The sequence below is a fragment of the Gymnoscopelus microlampas genome, assembly GCF_963454915.1.
Source record: "Gymnoscopelus microlampas genome assembly, chromosome: 15".
Taxonomy (NCBI): domain Eukaryota; kingdom Metazoa; phylum Chordata; class Actinopteri; order Myctophiformes; family Myctophidae; genus Gymnoscopelus; species Gymnoscopelus microlampas.
This window is the reverse complement of record NC_139952.1, coordinates 20,858,398-20,880,054: the sequence shown is the minus strand read 5'-3', so window position 1 is coordinate 20,880,054 and position 21,657 is coordinate 20,858,398. Positions and strand designations below refer to the sequence as shown.

Below are 21,657 nucleotides of genomic sequence, written 5' to 3'. Positions count from 1 at the left end.
TTCCACTAATGACATTACAGATTAAAAATTGATTTTAGAATGGCACACTGGATGAAATGTTACTAGAATATTTTGCGCAATAACTGTGAGATATAGCAGCGGTCATTTTTAATTTCGGTGCAGCATTGCCCTCTTTGAAATGATGTTCCGCCTTTGGTCTTTTTCCTATATATCACATGTTTATATCAACAAAACAGGGTTAAAGGCATTTTAAAATACTGGGTAATAGAAGATACATGACATGGATGGAAAAATCACTAGATGAACACCTAAAACATGTCTAGTGGTTTCCAGTAGGCTATTTTTTTAAATGCACATTACTGGTGCATATTGAAATAAATATTTGCTCCCAAACTGGGTGGAACTGGATGGTCGACTGGTGTGTGGGCCTACTTTTGGGGCACTTTGAGTAGGCTAGTGCCCACGTGCGAGTCTAAAAAGCAAAACGGGAGTTCTGCTATTTTTGCATCATGGAATAGAAGACTTTATTTTTTGAATGTGCAGTAAAGTATACATATAGGCCTAGTGTAAAGACTTTGACCATCAATTCCTGTAGATTTTATTGAATCTATTTACATAGGCCCATGGTTTCTGTAGGACATTGATCTCGTATTCTTTCACTGCTGTCGTAAACGAAATTGTACTATTTTTAAATATTTGATTTTTAGAAGCTGTTCAACCCTATTGATCCGACATTTTAGAGCCACATGGTTGATTATTCTAGGTAAATTAATCTGCCTAAATTAGTAATAGTTTTTGCCGAACGTTTTGCCGTCTATACAGCCAGGGAGAAACATCAAGCGTTACTTGAACATGACCATGATAACCAAATGTTCACTAAAGCCAAATGCAGTGCTGTAAAACGTTAACTAATGATGACCAAACATTTCCAAAGACAGACTTCAAAACCTTGTTTACCGAGCCTATACGCCTATTGCCTATGGACTCATTTGGTTGATGTTGTTTGATATGTCTCGGACTAATCATTTAGCCTTTAGGTTCAACGTTTAGGCGCACAATTTGTATTTTAAGAAATAGCCATTAATGCGTATTTTTCACACGTTTATTGTGAAATACTATGATATTCCATAAAGTGCTAATTACATCTAACCCCAGAATGCATTTTCAAAACGCACATCGCATATGGGAAATTGACATTCAATGTAGTTAAACCTTCGATTGCGATTTGTCATAGGCTATACATTTTAACAACCGTGCGTTTATATATTTTTTCTCTGACTTGCTGCATGTTGAGGAATTCATTTAGACCTACATAGCGATAAAGCACCAATGTCAAGCTTCAGGACATGCAGTAGTATGTCTCTTACTCATTCACTCTCCTACACACACACACACACACACACACACACACACACACACACACACACACACACACACACACACACACACACACACACACACACACACACACACACACACACACACACACACACACACACACACACACACACACACACACCTAGGCTACACCTTCAATGAATAACTCCATTTAAGATCTCTCTCTCTCACTCACACACACACACACACACACACACACACACACACACACACACACACACACACACACACACACACACACACACACACACACACACACACACACACACACTAGCTGAAAATCTGTCAATTTCTGCCGTCGGTCACGTGACCTACGCCTCCCTGGAATGGATGGAGATGGCCCTCCACGTCAGCTTACGTCTCAAAATTTCTGCCTCGCGAACCTGCTTCAAAGAGGCACGAGTCACGGCGCTTCAGAGCCATGTTAAGGGCGGCTATAGAGGCGAACCCCACATAGAAAAGTAGAGTGAAGGAATGATGGATTTTGACGAGAGGGTTCCCGTCGGATCGAACATGTATCTACCCAGTTGCACCTACTACGTGTCGGCGGGGGCTGACTTCTCCGGTCTGCCCTCGTTTTTGTCCCAGACCCCGTCTACCCGCCCCATGACATACTCCTACTCCTCTAACCTGCCGCAAGTCCAGCCCGTGCGAGAGGTGACGTTCAGGGACTATGCTGCCATAGATGCGTCCGCTAAATGGCCGCACCGGGGAAATTTGCCCCAGTGCTACCCCACCGCGGAGGACATGGTGCACAGGGACTGTCTGTCGGCGCAGACGGCAGTTGGGGACATGTTCGCCAAAAACAACCCCGCCGCCTATCACCACCACCACCACACGGGTGCGGGCTCTGCTGCCTCCAATTTCTACGGGAACCATGTAGGCAGAAACGGTGTGCTGCCCCAAGCATTCGACCAGTTTTTCGAGACGGCGTACGGGAACACGTCGGAGAGCTCCTCCACAAATGACTACACGGGGGACAAGGCGGCCACCAAGCAGCCGAGCTCTGCGCAGGAGAGCGCGCCGTCGTGCCGGGACACAGAGGGGAAGGAGCCGAGGGAGGAAGCCAGCAGCCCAGAGTCATCTTCCGGCAACAATGAGGAGAAATCGAGCAGCAGCAGTACGTATTAAGTCAGCGCCTTGGTTATGAGAGAAAGTTTGCAATCTAGCGCGCTGCTGTTAAAATTTTTATATGCTGTTTTATAAGCATATAAGGTTTATTGAGGGCCTGTAGATTTCCCCAACAAAACTTTGTTATAAACTGCGGGATCACGTGCTTGGAATTGAAATTGGCCGTGAAAGACATCAGGCCAGTGATTTTTCTAACGCTGCCTGATGTTTGCAAAAAAGAAACTATAGGGTATGCGTATGTATCGTAATACACCATGGTCTTAATTCCGTGTATCATAAATGTACTAGTTTCACGGTTTCTTAGCGTTAAAGGAGCGCTTGCATGTAATGAGGGTGGTGCCTCTGGTTTAGGGTTTAGCACATACTAGCCCTTGTGTTAAAGCCATTATGGAGTGTGCATATATTCTACCATTGTACATTTTTGCATGTCCTCTTGATTCCTGAGGTATAAACATATTATTAGATAGTGTTGCATGGATTTGGATTTTTTATAAATATTCTTTCATCCAATCGCCGTGGCCCACTAGGATTCGAGGGGAAGCTTGCTGTTTTGTTTTGTTATTCTTGATGGGAAAAGGTCAATGCTACAGTGTGTTGTATAGCAGGCAATCCAATGGTTTGTACTGGTTTGTAAAGCTTTCTAAGTGTGATTATAGTTTTTTACATAAAGCACCTAAAATATAGAAATAAGCCAAAATTGATAAGCCCTTTATTGAGATTTTTTTCATCCATGCGTAATATGGGTAACATTAAGGCGCATAACCCTCTGAGCAACATAGCCATGGCTAATTTGAGCTGTTTATATTTTCTGTGACCGGTATATATACTCTTCTTTTTTTCTCCTGCAGATGGACAGAGGACACGCAAGAAACGGTGTCCTTATTCCAAATACCAGATCAGAGAACTTGAACGAGAATTTTTTTTTAGTGTGTACATTAACAAGGAGAAACGTCTGCAGCTCTCGCGGATGCTCAACCTCACCGACCGACAAGTGAAGATTTGGTTTCAGAACCGTCGCATGAAGGAGAAGAAACTGAACAGAGACAGATTACAATATTACACGTCCAATCCTCTACTGTAGGTGGTGGTGGTGGGGGGGATCAAACGCCACAGCTGCGATCCTCTGCTGGTGGGACTGACGGACTGATTGACGGGCGGTGTCTTTGCCTCAACAATGGCCGCAACAGCAGCAACAACATGCTCGACGGTTAATTTCAAGTTCGAGGACAGCTGTAAAACATGATTTGAGTCATTTAAAGGATGAGCATGAATTGAGGCCCTCTAATGACTTTATTTCGCTCCTCAGATTTCATTTGAAAATATTAAAGCGGAATTAGCCTTCACTAAAAAGCCATGCCGCTTGGTGAAGGCTCGTACTGTTGTGAGTCACAGACGCCTTGTTAATTTTACTTTTCACGCGGGCAACATTACCAGTCTTGAAATTGACTGACCCAGTGTATTTTGTAATCAAAAGACGTATTTTTATTTTTTTATGTCTTTAAGTCAGAAAAGTTGTAACGTGTGGGTTCGTGATGGTAAATATGGGACTTAACTGAGACTAAAGACTTTGGTGTGACCAAATAATGCGTCTGCGTGGATGAGAATGTAATGTGTTTTCTGTTTGTGAACTTTATTTATTTTGTAGCCACTTGTTTACTATGTCATTTAATGTCACGGCTAACCAAGTTTAAAGTCCATCTAGTAACAGGCTGTTGGAGTCCCTGTTCAGTTTGGGCTGACCACAAATTGTATTATTGACCTTCAGTAGACCAATGAAGGGCTGATATATCTATTTGTGTATAGCTTTCATCACCCTTTCCACATTTGGTTTGAATTTGTGGAGTCTATTAATACAAATCATTTGATAATTAGTTATACAGGCCAAACCAGAGATAAGCTTGTAGTAGATCCACGGGTCGACTTGCACTGAGACACAGGCCTAACACACTCATACAGGTAATATGCAATGGCCTTCTCAGTATGTCGATACATTGATTCACACGACAGAATATTTTTTCATTACTCAGTGATCCTTTGGTACGTTATTGTCTAAATATAATACATTAAATACATTTTCAGACGTCTTGTCATTGGTCAGGGTCATCGCATTGAATCAGTTGCTATGATATGCCCAAAATATTCTGTATTATCCTATATTTCGAAATTAAAAAGGAAAAGATTATTGAAACAATTGACATTGTGCCTGGTTGTTGTTTTATAAACCCGCATTCATTCCATTTAGCATGTAACGTAGGTATACGTTTGTAAAAGAAAATGTGAAGGGAAATTCCGCGCCACCTTACATTTACGCACGTAGAATTCGGACAAGAAATGTATCTTTATACCAATGGTGTAGCATTCATATGTTTGTATATATAGACAACATGTAAAAACGGCGTAATTACCAAATCCTATTGCGCCCAACCTACTGCATTAGGTGAACCTTTGTTAGTTAGGCCATATACAAAATATGAGAATAATGCGTTTGTTTTTGTCAGACAAAAATAAAGGAAGACCATTAAAAAAAAAAGAAATCAGGTTTATTTATAAACTCATCTCAGTGTGTGTTTTAGTGACATGCTTTTCTAAATTTTAAAACTAGTCCACACAGACAGAATAACAGATACATTGTAAGATTGGCTATATTTTTAGGAAACAGAGCGATCTGGGGATCTTAGTTTAATTTGTATGTTCAATTTGAATTCAACATAGCCTATACCATAGTGAAATTCATTGGCTTTGAACTTCTTTAAGTCCACTCTTATAACGTCTGTTGTAACCACGCATTTTAATTTAAAGTGTGTGTGTGTGTGTGTGTGTGTGTGTGTGTGTGTGTGTGTGTGTGTGTGTGTGTGTGTGTGTGTGTGTGTGTGTGTGTGTGTGTGTGTGTGTGTGTGTGTGTGTGTGTGTGTGTGTGTGTGTGTGTGTGTGTGTGTGTGTGTCTCTGTGTGTGTGTGTGTCTCTGTGTGTGTGTGTGTGTGTGTGTGTGTGTGTGTGTGTGTGTGTGTGTGTGTGTGTGTGTGTGTGTGTGTGTGTGTGTGTGTGTGTGTGTGTGTGTGTGTGTGTGTGTGTGTGTGTGTGTGTGTGTGTGTGTGTGTGTGTGTGTGTCTGTATGTGTGTGTGTGAGTCTCTCTGTGTGTGTCAGTGTGTTTATAACCTGTCATTCACTCATTGGGGTTTGAAAATACTTTTCTAACAACATTCTCCTTTAGCACGGACCGCCATATTTGCTGTTGTTATCACTGTGTTTATGGGAGCTAGCCGCAGCGCATTGGCGTTCATATATGACAGTCAAAAGGGCCATAAACGCGGGGAGAGAGGCTGAAGTTTATGGTTGCTTCTCTCTGCCATAGTCCGGCCTTGCCTCGCGCATCCTTTACTGCGCGCTGGAATTCCGTCCCTAATTACGGGACATCCTCCCCGTTGCCGCAGCAACGCAACCATAAAAGCTGTCTGAGAGTCTGGAGCATTTGTACAATTGGAGTGCAGTGCAATAAACTGTCTGAGACCCAAGGTTATTAACTGTGTTACCAGGGAGGCGAGAGCGACAACAGGGAGGGGACGGATAGGAAAAGCTTCTGCTTTCCCATCGACTTCATTTGAGAATGTTTTCCCCTTTGCGCGGTTTATCCACCAAGATTCTGGGGTGGCGGTGGTGGCGACTGGACTGACGACTACCTGCTCCTTACCGCCGGGCGGCGCTAATGGGACCAATGTCATGGCCGTGGAATCTTTTCGTCTGCAAGCGCTCACAACAAGAATCCCTCAACATTCATGCATGCAGGTAAAAGTTGTTTACGCGCACAGGCAATGGTGTATACGTTGCTCTGTGCCATTCAACATGTGTGTGTGTACTTGTTCCAGTATATACTGAGACCCTGCTATTGCACGTGGAGGCAGTGTGTTTGGCCCCTGACAATAGCATAGCTAATATTGCTGGTGTTTTAAGGTCCGTGCGGTAGGCTAGTATTACTGGAGGCCCTAATAAGGCAACACATCTGTGCCAAGCCTCCACGCTGCATGTGCTATTCATTTTGCTGAGCTCCGGAGTATTTATGGTTGAGGTATAGCGTGGTACGCGCGTGTACCTGGCGAAATCCGCAGCCCGTACAACAACCCACGGCCACGGCTGTTATGCGTTTGGGTAACTGTGGCCTAATTATTTAAAATGGAAGTAGTTAATGTCCATCTTAACGACAGAGCAGTGAGCTGGTGGATGTTGGATACAAAATTAGGCTAATGATTCCATTTTCTGATGGTCTCCGTGCTAATGCACCCCTCCTCTTAAATCACAACAACCGCTATAGTGGGGCCTTTTGCTCATTCATGGTCCACAGCTTTTCATCAAGAAATCCGTCTCTGCAGCATTTGGTGTCCTTCCAAAACACATCATTCTCCGCGTGTGCCAAGTGTATGAAGGATGTGATTGAGAAAGTAGATTCGATTGTGATATGGCAGATCGTGTCTCCCTTTCCTTCCTGTCTTTCAGAGGAATAGCGAGAGGGAGGAGGGGTGGTGGGGGGTATTCGGTGTCAGTCCAAGGCGTGAGGGGTTATTCTGGACCTACAAGCGTGTGGACCCAGAGCCTCCTTTTCCTTTGTCTCTTGTGAAAAATATAAATGCTTCCGCTGGATGTAATAAAACCCCGCATTATTGTTCATAACTGCACTCGGGACGAACATGATCCGGCTCAAACGGCCTCTCCGGCCACGATTATATGGGCCTGATCAAAGCCAGTGGTCAGAGTAAACTGTTTTAAGGAAATAATAGCTGGGCAGCTGTGAAAATGAGGATTTAATAGATGTAATTAATAACTGTAACACAAAGATATAGATAAGCCTCAATGCCAATACAGCACCATGAAGTGTGCGGACCAAAACTATTTAATACTGGGCACACATAATTAATTGATGTATTCACTTTCCGATAGTGGCTCATGTGTCTTATAAGGACCCGACGTTTGTGGAAATGGTCATTTAGGAATTGAAACCTATTGTGTTTGATTAGTGTGTGTCTGTAGTAGTTTTCCAATTTAAGTTTAGGGGAGTTTATTACTAAAGCACAAATGGTCAGTGCGGCTTTGACAAAGCATACATCAGCGCACGAATCCCTTTTAGTCCCTTTCTCTCCCTCGTGAAACAATATAGCCTATATTGTATTATCCCTATCTATGTAGTACAACATGGTATCAAACAATTAAACAAATATATTGTTTGGGATTTTTTAACGTTTTGTTTTAGAGCCGATTTGTCCATTTCCAGCGCCAACGCGCTAATGGACAAGCCAGTGTACTTTCACTGACAAATGACCTGCCAATTGACAGACTATTTGAAAACTCAAATGAGCCTAATTTACGCATTTCTCCCAAATTTTACCCTATATGGACTCCAGGCCACAAACAAACCCGGAGGGCTCGCCGCCACCTGGCCCTGGTAATGGCAAAGCTGGGTGAGATTAACTTCAACCTGGAGCGAGCTGGGAGCACATGGCCAAGGACACTGCGAAATAGTGGGAGAGTTTTATTGTGGTCCTTATTGCACCAAATTGGACCGGCAGGATGACTTGTTGTATGTGTAAGCATTATGTCTGCATTGCTGTGGCACCCTGGACTGCCATGGCCCTTCCAATCTTGTAATAAGTTTGGCGCGCAAACAAATATTAGTTTCTATACAGCATTTTGTACAATTTCTTGTTTAAACGTGGTTCCCCGGTCATATAGGGTAAAGCTTGTGGTGACACGAAATAATATTTACATGTTGTAACAGTCTATAAACGAAAGTAAAGGCTTTTACTACTTCTTACCACGCTGTGCGTAATGATCAGTTTGGCCCGCAAGGAACCATTATCATTTTTAAATAAACATTGGACTAAACTGACGTAAATTGTAAGGAAATGTCTTGTAAACCGAACTGTACATATACCTGAAGTATAACGTATGTACAGTTTCCATTTATTGTCATACTAATTTACTTTGTCATGAGACACATGCTATGAAATTAGAACTTGGCTTTAGCGGCTTGTAATGTCAACATCGACGTAGCTATTATGTTTTTATTAAAGCAGCTAATGTTAAATTAACACAGTACGTTAATTGATATGTTTTTGTATAAACTACTATCGAAACTGTAACATGTATATACATTTTGCCTGGCATGGCGACTTTCAGTAGCTTACTGCCATCGGTCTCGTTTGCTATACGCACGGCCCTTTTTATCATTATGAATATTCTCATAAATCCTAACCTCTGCGCTAAAATGGCATACTAAGGAAAACTGTACTTTTGAGTATAGTTTACAAATTACAAGATAATACAAGGGTAATAATATGAGGATGTCAACTGAAGACCCGTACAATTTTAGCAACTGTCGTTTGTCTGGAAAAATAGTGTATTTGGGCGCCTGTTATTCAGTCGACCAGGTAAAATGTCAGGATTATCCTTAACACCCCTCCTTTTTACTGCAGAGGGACGCATACTATCTTTATCTTCAGGCAAGACGATGCACCACAAAAAAAAGTATCTCGCTAACTCCTTTGCCAAAGGCGAATCTTCCTCAATTAAAACATTTTATCACCATCCACTTCAGTGGCTTGTTATTTTATGCCTTTGTTGTTGCATGGGTTTCAGTAACCCATTGCTTTTAATCTCAATTGGCCAGTATAATGGGATGCTTTATTTAACCTCTGCTGGCATTTTTTTTATGAGTTACAGTCATGTTTGAAACGAAAGGGATTTGGTTTTGGGTTTTTCAGCCATTGTCCACAATCATGTTTTGATATATTTAAAACTATAGGTCAACACAAACTAATAGTTGTATTTTTTTTGGTTGCATTTAGCCTGTAATCTGGTCTTCATGGTAACACTACAAACGGGAAAACTAAAACTTCTTCTCTGGAAAAAAATAATTCGGTGGCTTCTGCAGCCTGTGTGTATTTCACCTCTTTGCGAGCGTCCATGAGCGCAATTTTAATATGTTCTAAAGTTTATATTGTGGAAGACTTCTCTGCTTTATATAGGGTAATGGTGGTGCATTAAACCGAGGTGAGAGAACACACTGATTGCTGTGCTGTCTGCTTTCTCTGCCTCAGCCCCATGATGGATATGACTACGTAGCCTCTGAGTGGGAGGGACTGCCCGGCTCTAAGCCTCTCCATTGGCTTCTCAGGCAGCACAGCAGAGAGGGGGGTACCTCTAATCATATCCAGCATGTTTTGCACAAGAAATGTCAGCCAGAAAGGGCTATCTTCTCCCTTCGCCAAAATACACCACAATAATGTCATGTTCGGACAGTCCGTCTGGAAATGCGTTTTTAGTGGATTCTCTGATCAGTGGCCGCACCGAGGGCGGTGGAGGGCACTACCCAGGGAGCGCCGTGTGTGTGCCCCATAGCACCGCCACAGATGTGCCTTACGGACTACACAACTATGGATACTTCCCAGGTATGGGCAAGCGGACCGAGGTCGGCCCCCAGACCATGGTGCCCGCTTCGGGGGCATACATGTCTAGCATGGAGATGTGGATGGACGCGCAGAGGTCATGTCGAATGGAGCAAGAGCAGCCGGTGGGTCCCCAGGTCGCGCCCTGCTCCTTCCCGCAGAACATTAAGGAAGAGAGTGCCTACTGTCTGTATGAGCCGCAGAAGTGCCCCAAAGCCTCCACCGCCGAAGACCTCACGTACTCCCGGCTAACTCCAGCTGGCGCCGGCTCGGGCTCGTGCACAGTCACGGATGGAGGTGGCGGGGGCTCTGTGCCTGTGCCGGGCTACTTCCGCTTGTCTCAGACGCACGCACATTCTCATAAACTTTACAACGGCCCCCAGCCGAACCCTTCCCATTCTCATTTTGGCCTACACCCCCCTGCTCCCGCTCGCTTCCACACTCCGCCGACGCCGACCTCCGCTGCACCAGCCACGGCGCAGGAGGGGAGAAACACCGAGGAGCCCGTCTCCTCGGGAAACGGAGCCCTGCAGGCGCAGCACGCACGGCCGCCGGCGGACGACGAGGCACGGGAGTCGTCGGATGCAGAGGCTTCCTCTGCTGACGAGGCAGAAGAGGCTGACAAAGAGAAAGCGTCAAAGGCCACCAAAGGTGAGCGTTGGGATCATTTAAGGTGTGGTTCTTCACAAGTTTGTTTGGATTGCATGCTATGCAGGTATGCGACGCTTGAAGGATTTTCACGCACCTGTCAAGTGAAGTTTTTGGTAAACTTTATGGCTCCAGCAACAATTCAAAGTGGCGTTTAAAAAAAAAAAGCTGTATAAACCAGTAGGGTATCTTACTGCCATTGACACATATTTTTTGTTGTTTTGTATTATTTTTTTGTTTGGATTTTTCTACAAAATGCAGGGATATGATCTGTTAAACAATAGCATATAAACAACACCCAAACAGTCGATGCGCCTTAAACCAAAACATTAGACATAAGAATATGAGTCAAAGTGACAGGGAACGTTTTACCTAATTGTGTGAAGTCTAAACATCAGCAAAGATAAATGTGAAAGGTTAATATAGGCTACTAAGCTGCATATAAACAACGTGTAATTTGAAAGATTTTTTTTTTTACAGCTGCGTAAAACTGCATATAGCGGACAGGCACAGACATATAGGTCTAAGTCCAAGAGCCATAATGTCTTTATCTTCTACCATGTTTTTGCCATGGCGTTGTAGTGATGTTTGAACTTTAACCCTTGTTCGACCACTGGTGTAAACATGTAATAGACAATTATTATAAATTCTGCAATTGTTAGTAGCACGTTTCAAGTTTGTACATTCAAGCTAGGCTATACAGTCAGAGGAATCAAATGGGGAGGCCTATATTTTACGCATACCTTCCCCACACACACACACACACACACACACACACACACACACACACACACACACACACACACACACACACACACACACACACACACACACACACACACACACACACACACACACACACACACACACCCAACACATCACGCACGCGCGCGCACACACACACACACACACACACACACACACACACACACACACACACACACACACACACACACACACACACACACACACACACACACACACACACACACACACACACCAACACACACACACACACACACACACACCAACACACACACACACACACACCAACACACACACACACACACACACACACACACACACCAACACACACACACACACACACACACACACACACACACACACACACACACACACACACACACACACACACACACACACACACACACACACACACACACCAACACACACACACACACCAACACACACACACCAACACACACACACCAAAACAAGACACACAAAGGTAGGGAGGAAGAGACTATGGCTAGTCCTAGACAGTAAAATGCTACACAATGTGAATTTAACTGAGAGCGTATAATTTACCCAAATGGACCCTTATTCACTCTCATAATTACATTAATTAGCTATGTAGCTATAGTTCCCCATCATGTTATATATAGCACGAACTATAGCAACTCCTATATTATCATGTATCTCCTATATTTTCCCCTATAGGAGACACAAAAAGTGAAAGCACGGCCAACTGGCTGACAGCTAAAAGCGGCCGGAAGAAACGTTGCCCTTACACCAAGCACCAGACACTGGAGCTCGAGAAGGAGTTCCTCTTCAACATGTACCTGACTCGCGAGCGTCGCCTAGAGATCAGTAAGGGCGTGCACCTGACCGACAGACAGGTCAAAATCTGGTTCCAGAACCGCAGAATGAAACTCAAGAAAATGACGCGAGAAAACAGGATCCGCGAACTCACGTCCAATTATGGCTTTTCGTGATGAACAAGAAAAAGGGGAGGGGGGGATAAGATGAAATTTTGGTGGAAAGTATAATTACTCAAATGACTCATTTCATTTGTGGAGGGGAGGGGGTGGCATATTTTCAGGCTAAGCTAAAAGCCCAATGCATCGTCCTCTGAAGCTACTGAGAAAAAAAAAGAATCGTGAATGTTATGGGTTCACCCTGTCTTTATGATGTTGTGTTTTGTATTGTTGATTCCATTCTGTTATTTTTGTCGTCCAGTTGGATATTATGTCGTCAGTGGAATTAAATGAATGCAATTCAAAATAGTCGTTCCTACGGAACATGGCTCCAATAGCCTATTCAAATTTTGCCAAAATAGTCTTTCTAAATTGAGTTATCCAAATATAAAACATGTTTATTTTATTTTAATTGGAATTGCATGGTTAAACGTTATTCAGAAACTATTTTCTGCATTTTTAGCAATTTTGATCACTTTGAAACATAATAATGCCTATACACACGGGATTAATAATTCACCATTGGTCATTAGTTGTAGTACCATGATATAGGCCTATTCTATGTATGAGCTAAATGTATAAATTGAGGAAAAAACTATTGATTTAAGGGCGTAAACCGAGGAACATGTGCAACGTGGAGGAATGTTTTTATTGTACATTATGGTGTAAATATGACCTTGTGTTTTTGTGTAATGCTTAATAAATTATCAGTTCGCATTTAATGAGTAGCAACTTATATTTGTATCATTCATTTGTATTTATTACCGGTATTTGTTTTTATTTTGGTCTGTCTGAAATTCTCAAACAGAGATTCGAACAGCTTTGTCTAAAGCGCTGTTGGCTATAGCCTATATATTTTTGGTATTATTAACAATGCATTTGTAACCAAAATGGGTGTAATAGCAGCTGATTGTAATTGTATGTTGTCTTGTTTGGAGGAATAAGCTAAACATGTTTCTATAGGCCACTGTAATGGCTGTCGGATATAATGAAGGTATATTATCCTAGCCAAGGAGGCTATAACGTGTCTAGGTCGTCCAGCTGCATGCCTAGCCGGCTATTGTAGAGTTTTATGACTCGTCTGTATATGACGATTCTCGCCCTCCTCAAAGCCCAGCTTCAGTCGTGAGAGAGCCTTTAAGACGGAGAGGAGGCCTGACACAGTGCTGGAAATGTGGACGCATAGAACAAAAGGTGGATAAAATAGTCAATTTGGGTTAGTTTGGGAATGCTTGGATTCACTGCTGGAACAACGGGTAAGTCGTTTTTACTATTGTGAATGTGGGATTTTGCGTCTTGCTACTCTTTAGCATATATCACTAGCGTAAACAACGTAATTGCATTTTCTCCAATACTGACTGTTTTGTGCACTTGATGGTGGAACCCACGACGCCGATGGTGCATTTGGGACTTGTCTGGTGTGTTTTACGCGAGGCCATGGATCGACTGTCGAGTGGTTTAGGTAGTTTCATGTTGTTGGGATCCATTTGAAACCCCTGCAACACGAAACTGTCTTAATTGCCCCAGTTATACACACCGAACCCTGTCAGGCGAGCAAATCTGGAACATAAATGTGATGGGGAGTTGTTGAAAGTGGAGGAAAGGTAGGCCTATTTTGTCACCATGCTTATAAAAGCCATGGGCTTAAGTCGGAGAGCGTGGCTGCATGCTGTTGGATTTCTAACCTGTCTCCTCTAATGTTCTCTCTTGTCCGTTCGACTTGGGGTTTTTCTCTCTCCTTTACATTAAGCCTCGGTCGACGTTTATCCTATATTTAACTTGGTCGAAAGCTATAGCTATAATGCATCGTGGACTTGGAATTAGCGTAAAAGCTAAGATGTTTTTTTTTTTCCTCTCCATGTCAGTCGTGACGCAGACACGTCAGACAAGGCCTCGGTTACGACCACTGCAGTGGAGGGGAAGGGGAAGTTGAGTGGGCAACAGCGACCTCAGTGGCGCGCCAGAGGGTTAATAGTACCGGATGCTTCCACTGCGCAATAGTGTGGCCAACACAAAAGAGGGGAAGGGCTTTATGGCGATATTTAGATCCGCCAGACAGGCTGTTATCTGTGGGCAAAAGAAGTGAATAGCCCCTGCGGTAAACTGGGTCCGTGTTAAAACACCCTTTACTTTTACTGCCTGAGAGCCATTGGACTGTGTCTCCATTTCCCCCCTTTTTGAAGGTGTTTGTCTACGTTTAGTGCACATACTTGTGTGTACAATCCTTACCTAGCTATTTCCCTATGTGTTTTGGTGTCTCTGGGCCATGTGATGGCTTCATATCAACAAGGTGATAGAACTGTGTGGCCCAACATGACGCACCTTTTGTATTTGCCCTTAAATCTAAAAAGGCAAAGCCAGTGAACAGGATTCCTTCGAGTTGAATTGCCTGTGGCCTTGTGGGGTGTTGGCCCAACTCCCTGTTTAGTTGCTGGTAATAAACATAGCACACACATAGCACAATGTGGTTGTTGTTTAGTGTACCAAATTAGCTTTGATCCAGTTAGCTTTAGTGAACGTAACTTGATAATTATGTCTGATCCGCGTTTACGCACGCATTCACGGTCACCTTTGAGTGGGGACTATTCTATTCTATTATTATTAGCCTTCTTTATTTTCATTTTTTAAAAGCATATATGGCATTGTAATAAAATTAACTCAATAGTTGTTTAATATAGGCTGCATTAGGTTTGTTTGGTTCCCATATTTTATGCAGAATTAACTGTTTTTTCTTTGTAGCTGTACTTGAAATAAATATAAATAGCATTAAAGAATCAAAATAGCAAGATAGGCGTATTTTTGCAGGATAAATGACTCACTGCTCAGTGCTCATTCATTAATTTATTTTTAGTTGAATTTGAGGCTATAATACATACATTTTAGTAGGCTACTAATGTTTTGTTTTTTTTTGTTTTGTTTTTCGTGTGCGCTTCCCCGGCACCTTACAATTTTAAAAGTAGGCAACCACGTAGGCCTACAGCACAATAAATATATTTATCTTTTATTTTACTACCACGTTAAATTGTGTATCGTGGCTGCCTATTGGCACATCATTATTTGTTAATGTAAATATAGCCTATACAAATATAGTATAGCCTACAGTGTTAATGGCCTTACAAATAATACAGCAAGGATATCGTGATAGGACAATTAGATCCATGCACCAAACCATCTATCAGCCAGTTTACACTTTTTAGTTGTTAATTTCCTAATAGTGAACATGTTCTCCCGTAGTCTAAACTATAGACTGGGTTGCTATACCGTATTTTACGACGTTCTATTTATATTTTGTGCATGTTTTGCCTTTCACAGAGGGCACTTTCTTAATCTATAAATGTTGGTAATTTAGTGTATTCTCTTGCATAATTTTGTACAGTTAATTGAGGTTAGAATGGAATGAGTTTTATTACAGTTTTTTGGCCGTCTACCCGTGGAGTGATGATGTGAATGTCTAAATCACGCAATCTGTCCATTTCAAGTACGCATAATAATAATTGAATTATATTATATATTATAGCCTAGTTGTTATCCCTTAACTAAAACATTGTATAACAAATGGTTTAATCCCAAATGCTTACTGCTATACCATACATGCTACGATTTATATGATGTAGGCTACGTTATTTGGCTGGTTGGATATACCTTTGCTTATATTTGCACATAGGCCTATCCTACCACAGAAAAATGAAAGGGAACTATGTGTATTGGTAGTTAAGCATAAATAACCAAAGAAACATGCAACAGATTGGAATATGCCCCATATGGCCTAAGAAATGGTCCAGGTAGCCTACAACTACATTTCATAAATAATTTAAAACCCTGGCGCCTGCTTCATCATAGCACACACCTTTGTGTTTTGTGTTTCTTCAATATGGCCGTGGTAAAAAAAAAAATACCCCAAAAAATCCATGTGTTTTGTGTGAGCAACGTTGGTAGGGTGCTTACGTGTCTTATAAAATACCTCGTAAAATGAGCCTTCCAAAAGCATACTGTTTCGTTTTTTGGATAGATACGTGGGCAATTTAACACCAGCACTGATTGAAAAAGGGTATTTCCAAATCTGTGCTTTGGTTTACCTTAATTATATACAGTGTTTACGTATATCTCACGGTTTTCTCTGTCAGATGTTAGTCGTATATGTTAATTCTTTGCTTTAAAACTAGGGGTTGTTATAGGAGAGCCCCGCGAGCGTTTAATGGCCAGAGGGATTGATTTATCCTTTATTGTTCAGCCTTTATGATCACGTGCGCCCCGTTGCCCAATGGCATGGCAGCCTGGGTCCCCACTACTAGTCGACTGTAGTTCTTTGAGGAGCCAAGTTGCTACTTGATTTCTTCACATTGTTATTTTGTAAGGTCGGGTTTAGTGCATGTGTGTGTGTGTGGGGGGTGTATGTGTGTGTGTATGTGTATGTGCGCGCGTTTGTTTTTGCATGTATCTGTGTATGAGTGCGTAGATGCGAGAGTGTTGCTGTTTTTTCCTTTGCCATGTCGACATCCGGAACACTGACTAGTTACTACGTCGATTCCCTCATCTTGCCCGAGAGCGAGGAGCTCTCGGCGCCGAGATATCCCTCCGGTCCGGGGGGGCTCCAGCACTCCAGGCAGCCCGCCTCAATCGGCGACCACCACAATGAGCTCGGGGCTTGCACCTTCCCGACCAAATCCCCGGTCTTTAGCCCGTCCTGGAGCCACGTTCCGACGCAGTTCCCGGGCGCCGTCTCCTCTGTTTATCATCACCACTATGGGCATCCCCAAGGCCCGGTCGGCGGGGATACGGACGGCCGCTACATGCAGTCGTGGTTATTGGAGCCTATGTCCGGCTCCTTGCCTATGACAGGATTACCAGCGAGCCATCACTACGGTATCAAACCGGAGGCTCTGGGAGCGCGATCGGACAGTGCGCTGCCCGGTTCCCACACGGCGCTGCTGCTCTCCGATTACGCCAACGGGACGGTGGCCACGGCGTCGCCGGTGGAAAAGGACACGGTGCCCAGCCAGGCCGGGGACGTCGGCGGCGGGGAGGTGGTCGAGGAGAAACCGGCCCTCGATCCAAGTAAGTGGTTTACCGCTTTGTATTCAGCCATGCTAATGCGTAAAAGTTGTATGGGATTCAGTTGCATGTGTGGAGTGACGGGGGTGCCATTCTAAACGTGCCATTCTCTCTCATGGGTGGCTGTTAATATGCCAGGTCTCACTCACTCTCACTAGGACCAGAGACACTGTAGGTATCACATTTAAGACAGCTGAGGGAGGCTCGTTTCAGCCAGCGTGGGCCTCTTATTGCAGCCCCCCGTTTACGGCGCAACAGCCATTTTCACTCTCCAAAATGGATGACCATTTTAACATCTTGTCCTGTTATATATATGAGTGATGTGTTTTGATATTTGGCCAGTCAAGTCACCGGACCTCACCCCAAGTTCTCGCACCCCCCTCCCTCTTTCCAGATAACCCCGTGTCCAACTGGCTCCACGCAAGTGCCACGAGAAAAAAGCGCTGTCCGTACACCAAGCATCAGATTCTGGAGCTGGAGAAAGAATTCCTCTTTAACACGTACCTGACGAGGGACCGTAGGTACGAGGTGGCGAGGCAGCTAAACCTCACCGAGAGACAGGTTAAAATCTGGTTCCAGAACCGCAGGATGAAGATGAAGAAGTTTAACAAAGATGGCGGACCGAAAGACGAGTGATTAAAAAACGTTATATTTCGGATATTTACGGAGCTTTTAGGTGTACGAAAGCTCTTTAACTCTGCTGGACTATGTTTGTAGACCTTTGTCTTTGTTGTTTTACCATATAACAGAAGCTGTTAGGCCCATTTGTCTTGTACAAAGCATGTCTGGCTTCAGATTTACGCGACTACCTTTATATTGCACAATTTTTACAGTGCCCATTCGTTTTTTATGTTGATTCCAATTAATACCTCGTAAAAGTCGCTGTGCATTATTTGACCTGGTCAGTGTGTGCTCGTTTGTGTACGGATGTTGCTAGCTGTGCGTTCCCTGGTTTGTAGCTATTTGGTGTCTAGATCCGAGTCAACTGTATTATAGTTTGTAAAATGTACTTAATTTTATTGTTGTTTCTCCCTTATTGATGGGGCATCATTATTGTTATTATTATTGGTAACCATGAGTTTGAATCTAACATTGAAACCGTAGACAAACCCCGACATGACAGCATTTTGAAGTAGGTGCATGAGCCACAGAAGCCACTTGAAAATGCATATATGAAATTATCAGATGTTAGAAGCTATTTAACAATGACCTTGTTTTTGACTACCTAGGTATCTCTCAACTACCTACAATAATCCTATTTTTCCCCGACGGCAGTAGGCTATATATAGATTGCTTGCGAGCTATGTCTGAATTTCAGGGAGTAACGTTTTGAAAGGACATTCTGTTTGTTAGAGAGAGCGAGAGAGATGGAGCGAGAGTGAAAACAAAACACTGTAGGCTACTTAAATGAATACCTCATGGTCTGCTGACCTTTCAGATTTTTTTTTTTGGTTCACAAATGTAATTTGTATTTTATTTATTGAATAAAACAAATTATATATGCGAATGCATGCACCTTCCATTCTTATTTCCTTTAGGTCTTTTGCATTCATCCACATATTTTGACATTGCTATGGTAAGAATAATTATCTATTCAAAATAATATTTTGTATTGACATTCAAATAGTGGCTTCAATTAGGCTACTGAGGGTAATGGACAGTCATCCATTTCTAAAAAGAAATGGTCCATCTAGTCAAGTCAAGATGACTTAACTGCTGTATCCCGTTCAAATTTTATTTTTCATTTTTATGGCTATTTTCATTTATTTTATTGCTACCAAAAGCGTCATGATCTAAATTTAATGAATAGCTGAAATAGTTCTTAATAACATGAAGGGAAGCATGTGTGTGTGTGTGTGTGTGTGTGTGTGTGTGTGTACACACACACACACACACACACACACACACACACACACACACACACACACACACACACACACACACACACACACACACACACACACACACACACACACACACACACACACACACTCTCTCTCTCTCTTACATCCACACACACACACACACACACACACACACACACACACACACACACACACACACACACACACACACACACACACACACGAGAAAATATATACCCATTGGTAGGACATAGAAAATACATAGGCTACACATACACATGGATAGTATCAGAGTAGCCAAACTCTTTCTCTCTCCAATACCAAAAGTAGTGGCAGACGCACAGATTGCTCGTGTTGCTGGACATTAGGAGGATTACGCACGAAAAAGTGTGCATAACGACACACACACACACACACACACACACACACACACACACACACACACACACACACACACACACACACACACACACACACACACACACACACACACACACACACACACACACACACACACACACACACACACACACACACACACACACTCAGAGAGAGTGAGATCTTTGGCTATTTCGGAGGTGTGGATTTCGGACTGAGCCGAGCAAGCGCGTCTTGGCAGAGGATGTTGTTAGCTGTATACCGCCATAAAAGACAATTACCGCTATAACCGTTTATGGGGTGCAAAGCGCTGCGAGGCGAGAGGACACAAAACAAGAAAAGACGTCGTGAGCTCCAGACAGCTGAGGCCTGAAATAATGTAGTGAATGTATTTCTGGTCAGCTTATGACATGGAGACCTGTGGCCTCTTCACCACTTCACAGCCAGTAGCTGTAGTAGCTAGCTACAACCTGTTTATAAACTGGCATAATCGTTTTAGCTCTATAGTATTTCAATCCATAATAATCACATTACCGCATATTGAAATAAAGCCCTACTTATATTTGAGTACTGCGAGGCAAGCGTGGTTTAAATTCAACGATAACTAGTCAGTAGCCTGGGCCTGTCTTCTTCATGAACTCTGTGGTTAGGTTCCCTTCATGTCCTTGCATGTTGGAAAGTATGTTTCCAACCGAAAACAGGTTACAAGCATCAACATAACGCAGGTCTACTTGGAGCTGTAAACGTTCATTGTGGGCCACCATTGTGTCTTTAATTGTCACCAGAGCCTTAGATAAATCAATACACTATTAGGGGTATTAGTAAAGTTGTACTTTAGGGAAATTAAGCCTAGTGTTGTTGTGACGCGTTAGGGGACACAGATGGACCCAAACTTCAAAGACTCGACCAGAGACAGTGCAATAAAACTCCTGGCTCAGCTATACTGTCTGGCATTCCAGTTTTAATGGCTTTATGGCCGTCCAGACACAATTAGGCCGTTTCCAGAATGGCACCCATTTGTTTTTTTCCTCCTCTTTCTGTGGGACTTGCACTCAGGACAAAAGGTTCCAGCGGAAATGATAGGCTTTATTGGACTCTCCAGCAACGGTTACGCGCAGGACTCACGGTCATTTCGAGCAACCCTTTGTCTCTACCTGCCCTGGGAACCTTTCGTCCTCTGTTCTTCTGCAGCCGAGAGCCTTCTAAAGAAGAAGGGGCCATAAAGCTAACCGCTCACGGCTAGTTTCAAACGCAATAGATCCGGATAACATTCAGACGTCCACATCTATTTAGAACCACCCGTCCTTTGCCTATAACAAACAAAAATTGTGACTGAATAAACATTCAATTTGCATTCATGCGTTTTTATTTATTTTATCCCCCCCTGCTATTCCCTCCTATAACATAGGGGGTGGGTTTGGGGGGCAGGGGGGGAAATCCTTGCGCATTGCACCGTCACCATGCCGCAGTACCTAGCAGCTACCAGGCGATGGCGACAAAGTTCCATAACATCACTCGAATTAGAATGAGTGTAACTCTCCTCTCTAGGATAATTAACCCACTCCCGGGAACATAACTTTTTAAGAGCCCAACAAAGTGATTTCACACCTCGTCTTTACTTTACAGTCTCGCTGAAAAAGCTCATCATTTGGACTGTTGTACGTTGGCTAAGTGAAAACCAAAGGGAATTGTGTTTACTTTGGGGGAAAAAAACGTTTATGATTATTCCACCTTTCTTCTATTTATTGTCTTTTTCATGGACTGTTTTTAGGACGGCATAGCATTAGCTGGTATTCAACCAAATTGTATTAAGCTTTTGTTTACATTTTACTGGCTTAAATAAACCATCCATATTTAGTAGTAAACTAATAGGCCAAAAAACATTTTAATCAATAGGTCTAAAATGTTCGTAAGATTAAGTTAATCATTTAAGACAATAAATGGAGAATTAATGGTCTATGCTTCAGCCGTCTATGCTTCAACCGTCATGTATTTCATGCTCGATTCTTGCAATCACTAGTTTTAGACTTGGGTTTTTTGGTCATGTTCTTGCTATTGTTATTTTTTACAAG

At 42.9% G+C, this 21,657-nt stretch overlaps 3 protein-coding genes across 3 annotated transcripts; all 3 read left to right on the top strand.

The window, feature by feature from the left end:
- Nucleotides 1-1,685: 1,685 nt before the first annotated feature.
- Nucleotides 1,686-3,571, top strand: hoxa11a (homeobox A11a; the record flags this gene model as incomplete). Its single annotated transcript, XM_084080105.1, is given in 5 exon segments — nt 1,686-1,713; nt 1,716-1,760; nt 1,763-1,821; nt 1,825-2,479; nt 3,339-3,571. Coding segments are annotated over 5 exon segments (1,020 nt in total).
- Nucleotides 3,572-9,710: 6,139 nt separating this feature from the next.
- On the top strand, nt 9,711-12,308 carry LOC311061920 (homeobox protein Hox-A10-like; the record flags this gene model as incomplete). The annotated part of the gene is made up of 2 exons (XM_084080624.1): nt 9,711-10,575; nt 12,034-12,308. 2 exons carry the CDS (start codon nt 9,711-9,713, stop codon nt 12,306-12,308), a joined length of 1,140 nt encoding a protein of 379 aa, XP_083936750.1.
- Nucleotides 12,309-16,777: 4,469 nt separating this feature from the next.
- Nucleotides 16,778-17,978, top strand: hoxa9a (homeobox A9a; the record flags this gene model as incomplete). Its single annotated transcript, XM_084080618.1, has 2 exons — nt 16,778-17,345; nt 17,737-17,978. 2 exons carry the CDS (start codon nt 16,778-16,780, stop codon nt 17,976-17,978), a joined length of 810 nt encoding a protein of 269 aa, XP_083936744.1.
- Between the last annotated feature and the right edge of the window lie 3,679 nt (nt 17,979-21,657).